The sequence below is a fragment of the Cavia porcellus genome, unplaced genomic scaffold (assembly GCF_034190915.1).
Source record: "Cavia porcellus strain 051 isolate PalLab524CR breed Dunkin Hartley unplaced genomic scaffold, mCavPor4.1 scaffold_7, whole genome shotgun sequence".
NCBI classification, from domain to species: domain Eukaryota; kingdom Metazoa; phylum Chordata; class Mammalia; order Rodentia; family Caviidae; genus Cavia; species Cavia porcellus.
This window is the reverse complement of record NW_026947490.1, coordinates 46,334,958-46,347,686: the sequence shown is the minus strand read 5'-3', so window position 1 is coordinate 46,347,686 and position 12,729 is coordinate 46,334,958. Positions and strand designations below refer to the sequence as shown.

At 35.5% G+C, this 12,729-nt stretch overlaps 1 protein-coding gene across 1 annotated transcript in view; it reads right to left on the bottom strand.

The window, feature by feature from the left end:
* The window catches only part of LOC100717636 (gamma-interferon-inducible protein 16), a 49,959-nt gene that overhangs the window by 12,839 nt on the left and 24,391 nt on the right, over positions 1–12,729 (bottom strand). The window contains exons 11-14 of the mRNA XM_063254059.1: positions 8,875–9,038; positions 2,492–2,776; positions 1,525–1,667; positions 532–597 (exon numbers count right to left, since the gene is read on the bottom strand). Of these exons, the coding sequence (XP_063110129.1) occupies positions 532–597; positions 1,525–1,667; positions 2,492–2,776; positions 8,875–9,038 (658 nt within the window). The remainder of the gene's footprint in view (positions 1–531; positions 598–1,524; positions 1,668–2,491; positions 2,777–8,874; positions 9,039–12,729) is intronic.

The following is a 12,729-nucleotide window of genomic DNA, read 5'->3' as shown; positions in this document are numbered from 1 at the left end:
CGGAAAAATCACATGAAGAAAATTTTTTCTTTCTTTTCACACAGAATCTTTATGATTGTTTTCTAGAATACTGGGATATAAGCATATACCTTTCCCTGCTATCCTCCTGCCAAACCATCTGGAATTCCCCAAATCAATTGACCATATGTTAAAATCTCACATTGCATATCATTGGTTTCAGATGGGAAGAATCTGGGTTCTATGTGTGTTGCACACTTATTTAAGAAGGTCAATCAAACACAGAGTCTAAAGCGAACTAATCCTTTCAGGTTATAAAGTAAGCAAATCCCACAGAAAGCCAGTAGTCATTATGAACTTACTAAGTAAACATTTACCATTAAGAAAACTGGTTCTTGATAGCTATTCATCAAGATCCAAAAAGATAAAACGATACTCAGTGTCTTCAACCTTTGAGGGCCTTTGCTGGAGGAAATATGGTGGTGAGGATGTAGCCTGAGTCAAACCAAAGCAATGTTTGCTCTTTGAGTTACAAACTACATTCAAGAGAAGTGATTTAACTTCGACTCTGACCTTTTTTTTCTTCTGCGGTGTTGAGCAATCAATCTCTTGCTCATTCATTCTAGATGTATCCTTCATCTTCCCAGTTTACCGGCATCCATAGCAGCCACATCACAGGAGAACAAAGAGGACATAACAACAAGTAGATTTGGATAAGAGTTGCTAGACACAGATATGAATTCTCTTTTCTACCTTTGTCTTCTTAGGAGAGGTGACCTGTAGTCTCACATGGTTTTCTTTTTAAGGAGGAATTATTTCTTTTTTCTCTTGATATTTTATTATATTTTTATTTTATTACTTTTTGGTGCTAGGGCCTAAGTCAAAAGCCTGATTTATATTAAGCACCCAGGGATATATTTTTTCACTGGCCAACAGAGCCAGCACCTAGTAATTATTCCTTTTCATTAATGAGGATTAAATCCCAAAGCACTTCATGCTTGTAAAGCACAGACTCTACTGCTGAGTTGTAATCATACCACATAAGGCTTTTTACTGCTAGATAAATCTTTGATACCAAGAAAATCAACATTTATTACTGTATTCTAATTATATTAAACTTACATCCTAGGAATCACTGAGAATTTACAATCGATCTTTGAAGACATGGTGAGAAGTCCCCCAGTGAGTACATATTGATTGATACAGAGTAAAAATATTTTATACATGTAACACTTTTATCCCTCTTTGGTGATTTAAAAGCGGAGACTTGTGCATAGATTCAAGTCTGGATTTAGTCTCTTTGTATAGGCTTTGATGCATCATTCTCTAAACTGAATGCTGTATCACTATGTAACTAAACAAGGCATCATGGCTTCATATTTCCATCAGAGGAATTATACTATACAAGTTAACCAGCACTGTGGTCCTGAAACAAAATGAGCAAACAATTAAAGATTTTATTACTCTGAATCTCATTTTCACTAAATACATAACTAAGTACGTCCAAAGGCAAGATGTGAGAAAGTCACAGAAGCAGCTTTGACGATGGGAGCTTAGGCAGCCTACCTTTGACAAAGGCACATCCAAAACTGATTCTTTTTTGTAATCTTCATCTGGGGTGAGTGTACGTTGATCAGTACCGAATGTATCCTGCTTGCTTCTTTTCTTTGTAGTTTTTTCTTGTACATTTTTTTTCTTTTTATCTAATACTATAAAAGTAAATACAATAAACTAAAGGGAGGGCCATAGTAGTGTCTGTACTATTTCCTCTGTTTCTGCTTCCATGTCTAAGTAATTTCCTCTACTTCAACTTCATGGGCTGATCATGATTCAGACAGTGGTGGCAACTATGGTACAAGCACAGGCTCAGTGCTTTCTTCATTTTCCCAGGTGCAATTTGAACAGCCTTCCCACCCTGTAGATTTCATGTACCTCAAGACCTTTTTTAAGAATCAACAGTATTCATCATGCTAAGAATAGGTCACATTCTATAGGAGACCTTACCCAAATTAAGAAAACAAAGAAAAAATTTTGTTTCCATTTGTACTGTGACAAAGTAAAGATACTGGAATTAGACATCTAACATATTTTTAAACCCAGAGGTTTTATAAGAGGGACACTACTGACATCTCTGAGACACAAGCTTATGTTAAATACTATCTCATATCCACTGTCAGAGAACATATAAATGATGGAATACATATCTGAGGAAAAGAAGAATATTAATTGGTCTCTATGTGTAAAGCACATAATTTTCCCAAATTTTATTTTGTTATTTTCCAATTTTTCCAGTGCATCAGAAGCATTAGAATTCTTGAGAATTCATTCTGTTTGTTTTTATCTCCTTTGTGGCCTCCATAAAAATTTCTTCTCAAATATATTGTAACATTTAGGAGAGGCGTTCTCCATAGTTTGAACTTCTTGGTAACTGAGCCAACACCATTGGTATTGATACTGAGGAACAGAGTGGGGAAGTGTTGATCATGAGCAACCTGGGGCTCTGGACAGTGTGTCAGAGGGTGCACCACATTACCTTTTGCCTTCTCTTTTTTGAGAAGTTTAGCAGTGTTTTCTAGCTCTGGTATCTTACTGAAGAATGAAATCAGTTTTCCAAGTCCTGCATCGCTTGGAAACTTTTCTGCCATCATGTCAGCAACTTTAATTTTGTCATATTCTTCATACTGGCTTCCTGTCAGTTTTAACTCACTGGCCAGTAAGGACTTTATCATTCGAAAATGATAGTCACTGATAGGATGTAAGCCTTGAAGAAGAACAATTTCTTTTAACGTACTTTTCATCTTGCAAATGACAGGTGAACCTACAAAACAAAACTGGCATCAGTGTTTCATTATACATGCACATGGGCAATTTCAAAAATGAGACATGTCTGTGTGCCTGATTCATGTCAGACTGTTGTCTGCATCACATGTGTGTGTGTGCAACAAAGAAGGACATAATGACCGGATGTTTCTCTATGGAAAATGGACGCAGAAGTGCCCTGTTACACACTCTTAAGAAGTTGCTCCTTATTAATGATGGATTGTGTCATTGGTTTATGCAAGAGAAGGAAATCTGGAGATAGGCCGCTCTTACAGTGCTTAGAGTACAGGCTATGCAGTGTCCAGGTTCCTGGCTTCATTTCCTCTAACATTGGCTGGAGCCTCTCCTTCCTGTGTGTCTATATGCTCTTGAGTATTTGCATCCTGTCCATTTGACCCTCTATTAATTAACTTTCACTAGTATTGTGTCTCCTGTGATACTGGATTATGTCCTCAGTACCTCTATCACCATCACAAGTTTGATGTGCACATGTGTTCCAGCCCAGGATCAAAGTATTTCTTGGTTCAAGTTACTTTATTGCTTGGTTTTCCCTTAATTGATTTTTAAATAGAGTCAATTTTCTGTCTGTATGTCATGGTAAAATCTTGCTGAAATTGTTCAACAAGTCTCTCATTTCTTATAAAAACAAAAATAACAAAATAATTCTGGTTTCTCTTTAAAATGTCTTAAACAAGTCAGCTTACTTCATCTTTTTATTTCCTAAATTTATAAAAAATTAATTTTATTTTCAAGAGAGTAAAACACAACAAAAGAGAACAAAGCAAACCAGAAAAGAACAATGAAAGAAACACAGGACCTCAAAACAAGACAAAAGAAAATCAACAATGGCTACTGTAATGTCTCTCGTTTTTTTCAAAATAGCTGTTTATACCACACAATAAAATCAAACAGCAACAACAACAACAACAAAAAAAAAAACAGAACAAAACCAATGAAAACAAAAATTGAAAGCATTACATTATTTCAGTATAAGAACAGGAAACATAATGTCTCTTGTTTTCTTTGAAACAGATGTGCATAACTTCACACACAATAAAATTTAGCAAAACAAAATAGAATAAAACCATTCAATATGAAAGAATAAAGTCATTATAGGACTGCAAAACAAGCCAATAGGAAGTCAATATTGTCTACCATAATGTCTCTTGTGTTCTTCAAGGTAGATGTCCATACCTTCACTCATAATAAAATCAAACAATACAAAACAGACTAAAATCAGTCAAAATAAGAGAATGAAAGCATTATAGGCGTTCAAAACAAGATAGTAGGAAACAAACAATGGTTATCACATTACATTCCATTGTTTTGAAGATAGCTGTTCATACAATAAGTTACAGTAAATTCCAACAATACAAGACAGAAAACCAAACCTTACAAAATTATGAAAATTATACAAAAGTTCAAAATGAGACCGTAAAAAACTAACAGTGGTTAACACCTTCCCCTTCTAGGCCTTTTCTCCCCCATCTCTTTCCTAATATCTATTGTGCTATTTAAATCCCACTTATTTCTTCAGTTTTATTCTAGGGAGATAACTCAGTGTTCACCTGCATAAGTTCAAATTGTTTTGCACCTGAACAGGATCTCCAGTTGCGTCCATTTACCTACAGGAGACTCAAGATTGTCCTACTTTATATCTGGATAGCTTTCCAATGTATCTGTCTTATTTTCTGCAGCTGAAAGGCAATTTATCTTTGATTTTTTCTGATCTCCTGTCATGTGTAACCATTGTTTTCTCTCCTTTGATGCTCAGTCCATAAATTTCCATTCAAGTTAAATGTGTTTCTTTTATACAATACATTGATGTATCTTATTTCTTGACCCACTCTCCCTGTGTTTCTCTTTATTGGTGAGTTGAGGTCCTGTCTGACCATCTTCCTCTGCTGCTGTTCCAGAACTGTGGCTATCTTTATCTCTCTCTAGGATTTCCTTCAGCACTCTCTGTAAGGTTGGTTTGGTGGGCATGGATTCCTTCAGTTGTTCTTTATAATGGAAGCATGTTATTTTTCCATCAATTTCAAAAGATAGGTTTGTAGGGTATATCCATCTGAGTTGAAAGTAGTTTTCTTTCAGGATTTGAACTATTTCACTCCAGTTCTTGACTTAATGGTTTTTGTTGCCAAGTCTGCTGTGATTCTGATTGGTTTTGCTTTAGAGGTGGTGTGTTTTTTTTCTTTAACAGCTTTTAATATTTTGTTCTTGTATTGAATTTCTGAAATGTTTATTATATGTCTGGATGTAGATTTACTTTCATTATGGCTAACTGGAGTTCTATATACCTCACTTTTCTGCATGCCAGATCCTTTCCCCATATGTGGGAAGTTTTCTGCTATTACTTCTGTAAATTAGTTTTTTATTTCATTTGTGTTTGAATGCTGTTTTTTCTTATCACTCTTAAATTATTTTTCTTTGCATTACTTTGCAGCTGTTGAATTGTTATTTCCTGGTTCCTTGTTATTATTTTTATTAAGAGATCTTTCCTTTCATGATCATTAGCCGCAATCTTGTCTTTAAGGTTTGAAAGTCTATCTTCCGCCTCTTTCAAGCCCTTTGGCCAGCTTTCAATTGACTTTTAATTTCCTAGATATCTCTTTGAATCTGCTTCATGCACAGTAAATGCTTCTTATATTGCTCATTCAAGGTTCCCATCATTTTCATATGCTTCTCTTTTTTACCCATGTCTTCTTTAGATGTGCTCAGCAATTCTTTCATTATGTTTGTGGTATCTTTTTTTTTGTTTGTTTGTTTTTGTACCGGGGATTGAACTCATGACTGCACACTTGCAAGGCAGCCACTTACACTGCTGAGCTAAATCCCCAGCATGATATCTTCTTTTACTGAGAATTTATTTCTGATCTGATTACTTTTATAATCTCATGAAGTTGTCTCTTTACTTTAGTTGCTATCCTCTCAGATTTTACATGTATGACTTCTGTTTTCTTCCATGACTGTATCTCTCAGACTTGTTCTGTGCGAGCTGGAGGTGTGAGTTTGCTTTTTGCTCCTTTTCTTGACATTATCATGGGTTCCTCTCAACATGCCAGTTGTGGAGTCCCAGGCACCACCCATGTTTGCTGTTCTTCAATGGTGTAGGGGAATGGGCCAGGAAACTGGGTTTTTCTCACCCCAGGTTTCCAGTGAGGTAGCTGGGCATGGGGAAGACTTCTCCAGACATACGCAGCTACACTGTGGCTCTCCCAGTGGTCTGGGGTGAGTTGTGGTGGGGACTGCTTCTTCTCTCAGCCTGCATATATATACACTGGGACTTACCCAATGGCAGCAGGCACACGAGAGTGTGATTTTCAGATTCTTCTGATGGGTACTGGATGCCCAAAGGAAGCAAGCATCTCCAGTGTTGGCATGCAGGTGCATGGGGCTTATCTGGCTATGTCTCTCTGCCCTCCCTGCTCCCCTCAGGAAGCAAGCCTTGTGATGGCAGCAGCCAGCAAGCAGAGGACTACAATTAGATCTAAGTTTTTTCTAATCCTTACATCATATTCTTTAGAAGTAAACAATACACCTTTCTTTGTCATATTTTATGTCATTGATAGTTCCCTTTGCTTTTCCTGGAAAAATATTCCAATACTCGTATTGGAATATTCCAATTGCTCGTATTGCTCTTATTCAACCATTAAGATTTAACTCTGGTTTTATCTTCTGGAAACTTTCAGAATCATAAAATAGACTTACAGTTGTGCCTCTCAACCTCTTTAGCACTAGTACATTTTCTTCATGACACTCTGCACATGGTAAGGATTCCAATTTTTTGATAAATTTATAAATCCTTTTGGTTAAGGAGACATATGTTTGTGTATCTTTTGTATAATTCAAATGTTCAAATTCCTGAAGTTGTTAATCACTTCCTTCTTAAGGGAGCAAGGAAACCATTAGATTGAAAAGCCCTGTCTAATGAGGGTCAATTCGTACAAAGACACATTGTAGAAAGTAAAATGGAAGAGAATTAAGTGCAAAACACATACTATATAAGTCTCCATAAAGAAAAAGCAGACCACTTACAGAGATTCAAGAATAATATTGGAAACTCACTCTCAACAGCAAAACAGATTGCAACTGGGTGAAATAATTTTGATATACAACTGCTCCAAAAACGCTGTGTTTATTGCAAAGCCAAAATATTTTAAAAATCTAAATTCTTGAGTGGTGATTGTGTCAAAACAATGTATTTGTTAAATATAAGCAGATGTGAGATGAGGGAAGGCTATGTATAAGCTTTGTTCATTTTGTTTCAGTGAGAACTTCTAAAATTTTGTTGTTGAAACATTATTGATTTTGATGCAGATGCCAGTGGAATTTCTAGTAGCACAGTACTTAGAACATATTCATTAAGTAGGCTTCTGCAATATTCAGACTCCAAATTTCTAATTATATCTATGCTACATGTGTAAAAGAGTTGCTCTTAACATGTCATGTACGAAAAATAATTCCAGAACAAAACTTTAGATCTAGGTAAAAATTTATTTAAACAACAACCAAAAAAAACCCCATAGAAATCTATTATCTGATACTAAAGGCTTTGGTAGTTGCGAAAGGAAAACATACCTGAAAGTTTTGCCCTAGGTAGGACATTACAGCAAAGGAAGGCGGGACCAAGGGATGTTTACCTTGAGGTCATTTTCCCTGCCCCTAGGCAACTTACCTGTGGCACAAAAAGAGTTCCAATCAGCTACTCGTGCATCAGCGATGCCACATTTACGTACCACCCCGGACCAAAGCTATATGTATGCCCACCACTCCACGCATCCCACAGAGAAAGCCAGGCCCCAGAGGTTGTGGAGGTTCCGTGTCCTTAAATAAAAGTCATTTTACTTTATAGTCTCTCTAATCATGCCGAAAATCCTACCAATACCCACAAAAATACTGATTGGAAGTAACACTGAACAAAAGAATAATAAGCTGAGAATCCTGCAGGCCAAAATTAAGTCAATTGAAAATCAATTGGAAAAAAGTACAAGAGACTGGAAAGAAGTACAAGAAAAAATCCTCCATTTTACAGTAGATATTGCAGTAACTTTGTCAATTGCTAATTGAACAAGGTAAAAATCACTTAACAGGATTTATCATATTTTAAAATTAAGAAATCAACATTCACAATCTAACTTTCTATTCAATTACATGTGAAACACTGCAACAGGCTCTAGAGAAGGTCTTTTAAAATTTTCAAGTAGGTAATAGAAATGTTCCTAACTGATCTCCTTACTTCTCAGCTACTTCTTGCTCCCTCAGGGGCAAAAATTAATCACCTTTAAGAATTACATAACCTATTCCCAGGAGACTAAAGTATTGCCTGCATTACTTGATGTAGGGGCTGATAAAAAGTGAGATGTACTTAAAAAATATTGAGACAGCAACTTTTTGAATAGCTGGGGCTCTCAAATAGTTCACACTACTAGAGCAGTAGTGTATCACAATTATTCTACCCAGTGCAAACAGAAACAGTCCACTGGTTTCTGTTCTCCAAAATACAAATATAGTATATGGGAAAGATTTTGTGCACATGTGCTTTTTACCTGATGTCATTTCATACTGTTTTCCCTGCCACTATCATATTGCTATATTTCTTATAAGATTACTATATTATAATTTCCATGAATTCTATAGCCAAGAAATCAAAGATCTCTTCTAAATATCAACTTTAGTATATTTGTCAATTGCTAAATGAACAAGATTAAAAACCACTATAAAGATTTAGAAAATGTGAGTCATAAAAAATAAACTTAACAGGATTTATTATATTGTAAAATTATGGCATCAACATTTGCAGTCTAACTTTATATTCAATTACACATGAAATTCTTTTTCAGCTAATTTATTTCATAATCTGCAATCATCAAAATATGTTTCTCAGGACTCAGTTTGTAAGAATAAACATATCTATTATTTCCCTAGACAAAAGGTCAGAATCCAGTCATTACAGCAGATCTAAATGCACTTAGCACTAAATCTACTACGGTCAACTGCACTCCAGAAAGAACAACACTGATTTACTTTGGTTATTTTGTGAATTTCTAGGAGAAATATTAAACAAACAAACAGAAAACTACCAAGAGGACTTACTTCTTGGAAATCTCTTCAACAGGAATCCAGATCTTGAGATTTTAGCAATGCAGGAAGCAGTGGTTGTTATGCTTGTGGAGGAAGGTAAATCAGTAGAAGTCTGGGAAACTGTGCAGCAAGATGTTGTAATCTTCTGAAATGTTAAGCCAGCAAAGCATTTCTGATTTTAACAAATTAAAATGATAGCGGTCAGAGTCATACAATAATTTCAGGAGTGCTGTTGGTTCTGCTGCAGAAGCCCAGGGACAGAGTGTGAGGCTCCTCCCGTGCTTGCTCTTACTTTCGGTTTCCTCTACCAGAGAAGCTGCAGTTTCCTTCCTGTAACTTCTCAGTGATCATGACAAGTTACGACTGCTATATTTAATTTTTTTTTTTCACCAGAATCTCAGCAAATGAAAACATTTTCACATCCAACAGCCCTGCTCACCGGTTCTTAGGAAACTATATAAAACTTGAGACCGTGAATATTCAGTGCTAAATGAGGAGGTACTTACAAATCATCTACTTCCAGCTTCTTCTTCCACTTGCTCACAGAGTATCAGTGGCAGGAGGATTTCCATTCCTAACACTCCCAGAATGTATTTCCTGGATGGGGGAGGGTTTGCTAGGAAATTGCTATTTGTTAACTACTAGGTGACTCATGCACTCCTGCTGCTCATAATACTGCACCTTCATGGGGATTGCCGGAACATAATGTCATTCCAAGCATGTAGTTCTACCAACAAAATCAAAGCAACTGTGGCCCTAGCTATCCTCTTCACTACTACTCGACTGAAATATTACAAGGATTAAGTTCACAATTACTCAGTCTCTTGTTTTGCTTATAGAGAAATACAAAATAACACGATAGCTTTGAAAAAAAATTGGAAGATTACTAAATTTCTGGTGATAGTTTTGACCACATGTAACTGGTGTTCTACAGGTTTTTTGTTTTCTTTTTCTGTGGATGGTAAATGCTTTCTGGATCAGGGTAACTCTCATATGCTAACAAACAGAACAAACTTGTGGGTGGTTGTGTGGTAGCTCATCAGGTGATCTGAAAGCAGTATGATCCCAGGCCTGGTAGCAGGGTCCCCAGGAACATGGAGTGCAGACAAATGAACTGAGGCCATCTACCTGGAAGAAGAATGATGACTATCTTAGTCCAAGATAGTCTGATACAAGTGAAGGTTGAATTCTGGATTTTAAATCCTCCATAATTATATCAAAGAAAAATCTGTAGTGATGATCTCAAACACCTCTAGGTGTTTTATTTTGTTTTGTGAAGGAGACTATATTTAAGATGCAGTTTCTGTGGATATGTTGAGCAGGTCTTAAAGTGAGAGACAGAGAGAGACAGAGACAGAAAGAGACAGAGAGAGAGAGACAGAGAGAGAGAGAGAGAGAGAGAGAGAGAGAGAGAGAGAGAGAGATATTAGGGTAGTCAAAAGGAGGTCAGCGTGTTCCAAATGGGAGTGAGAAAATAAAGAATGTATGGCAGGAATGATCATGATTGCAGATATTTTCATTACCCTTAATCATTTTATATGATTAAGGAACAACTGTAGTACATTAAAGTTTTATGCCTTTAGTTAGAATTCCATCATACAACATATGTTATTTTTCCCCATGAACAATTAAAAACAAATGGATTTTTGCAGGTTTTGGCAGATGAAGTAATGGAATATCTGCAAACAAACATTATTCCTGACTTTTAAGGCATGACTAAACAGTTAGTGATCTGTCTCATCACACAGAAAGTTCAGATCAAGGCAAGAGGCAGACTGCTCCAGCTTGGTAAACAGTCAATGATTTACTCAGGGGAAACTTGTGTACAGGTAGTATTGGGTTGTAGGGAAGGGTGCCTGTGTACACTTGGACACTGAAAAAAAGGAGAAAGATACATCATTCATCATTTTTGCATAACATGATACTTGAGTAAAAGAAGTTCCTGGTTCATTCCAGCCATACTTAGCTGACCCTCACTATTATAAACAAGGCACACTTTCCCACTCTCTTAGTCTGCATTGTGCTACTGAAGCAGAATATCAGAAACTATGGAATTTATAAGGAACAGAAATGTATTTATTAAAACTAGTAAGGTGGTAAGCCTGCGAGTGAGATGTTGACTGACATTTCATGGGATTTTCTTCCTCCATCCTCACATGGGAGAGTGAAAAAAGGAGAAAATGCACTCCCAACTTCCCTTTTAATAGTGTCACTGGTTCGGTGGAGGGTAGAGGCCTCACAATCTCAATATGTCCCATTAGGCCCTTCTTCCCTGCACCACTGCTTTATAGATTAAAGTCTAATATTAGCTTTGGAGAGGACAAATTCATTCCATCATAACATGTATTTCTTTTTATATTTATAGCCACTATTTATACTATCTATTTGCTGATTTCATCTGATAGATAATTCCCCAGGAATCATTTACTGAGGATCCTTAACATATTCACAATTCCATTTATTTCAAGAGTCGACTTTTTAATTGTAACATTTTCCTTTATATTATGCACTCTAGAAGCAAAGATGGATTTCTTACTCTTGCAAATACAATAGTGAAGTCATCATAAACATTTTGTTTTGAGGTTTGTCGAATGAGTGAAATCTATAATTTATTCAGATTTACTGGACAAATGGAAAAACTGGAATTTATATTTTCTATTAGTTGTGCATGATTTTTCACATTGGCACATTGAGAAAAAATGAGACAGAGCAGTGATACTTGAATTTTATTTTCTTTTAAGTTTTAGATTAAGGACCTGAGAATGTTTGGTTCAAGGGAAAAGACTCATCCCCATTCAAATAATCCTTGGATTTTTGAAATATCAGGGTCATGAGTTGTCAAAAAGGAAATACAATCAGGAATTATAGGTGTATAACAAGGTTTAGAGTCCATGAAGCAAATGATTCTAATTTACTCTTTTTTCCTAGCCAATTATGGGAGGCTAATAACTTTTCTTTACTGCTTTAATCCTAGGGGTCTTCTGGTTCAATTTCCTAAAAAAGGAAAATAAGATGGGTATATAATACCAATAGTTTATACTTTATATGTTTTAATAATAAATTATTTATTTTAATTTCTTGAGTTTTATTATATTATATAATATGAAATTAATGGGAAAATAAAATATCAACAAAAATAAAATGTTAATTTTTAAAATGCATTGAGTATAACAGGCATCGGATTTTTTACATCAATTGTTTACAAAATGTAAAAAATAGCATAATATATTTCTATATGATCTACATTGTTTATGCAGATAACACTACAAAAAATAATTCTTATTTCATTTGGGTGCAGCCATCTTTACACATGAAAACAACATATTCCACACAGAGACCACTTAGAGTCACAGCAAATGTAATTTTCTCTCCTGTGCCCTTTGTAGGACACATTTGATATCTATGGAGTTCTATTGTTTTTTTTTCGGGAGTTCTTGTTGTATTATATAATGCGTACTTAAGCAGAAAATAAAATATTGATAAAATAAAATGTTACATTTTAAATGTGTATTATGTTTATAATAAATATCAACATTTGTTTTGTTTTGGTTTGGTTTTGGTACCAGGGATCAAACTTGTTACCTTGCACATGCAAGGCAGGCTCTCATGCCACTGAGCTAAATCCCAGGCCCTAATATCAACATTTTTTTGTTCAGAAGGTTCTTACATGTTTCACTCCTCTGTTCTAGAAACTTCTGCAGAATTTTTTGACCAGATACAGATTTTTCTCTGTTTCAATCAATGTTTTTATCAATTCCAGTCCTAATTCTCTAAGAAATCTTTCTGTATTTTGCTCTTGTTTTTTATTTTTGTAAATTATGATATCATATATGCCTGACATATGTAGGATCATGTAAAACACAGCTG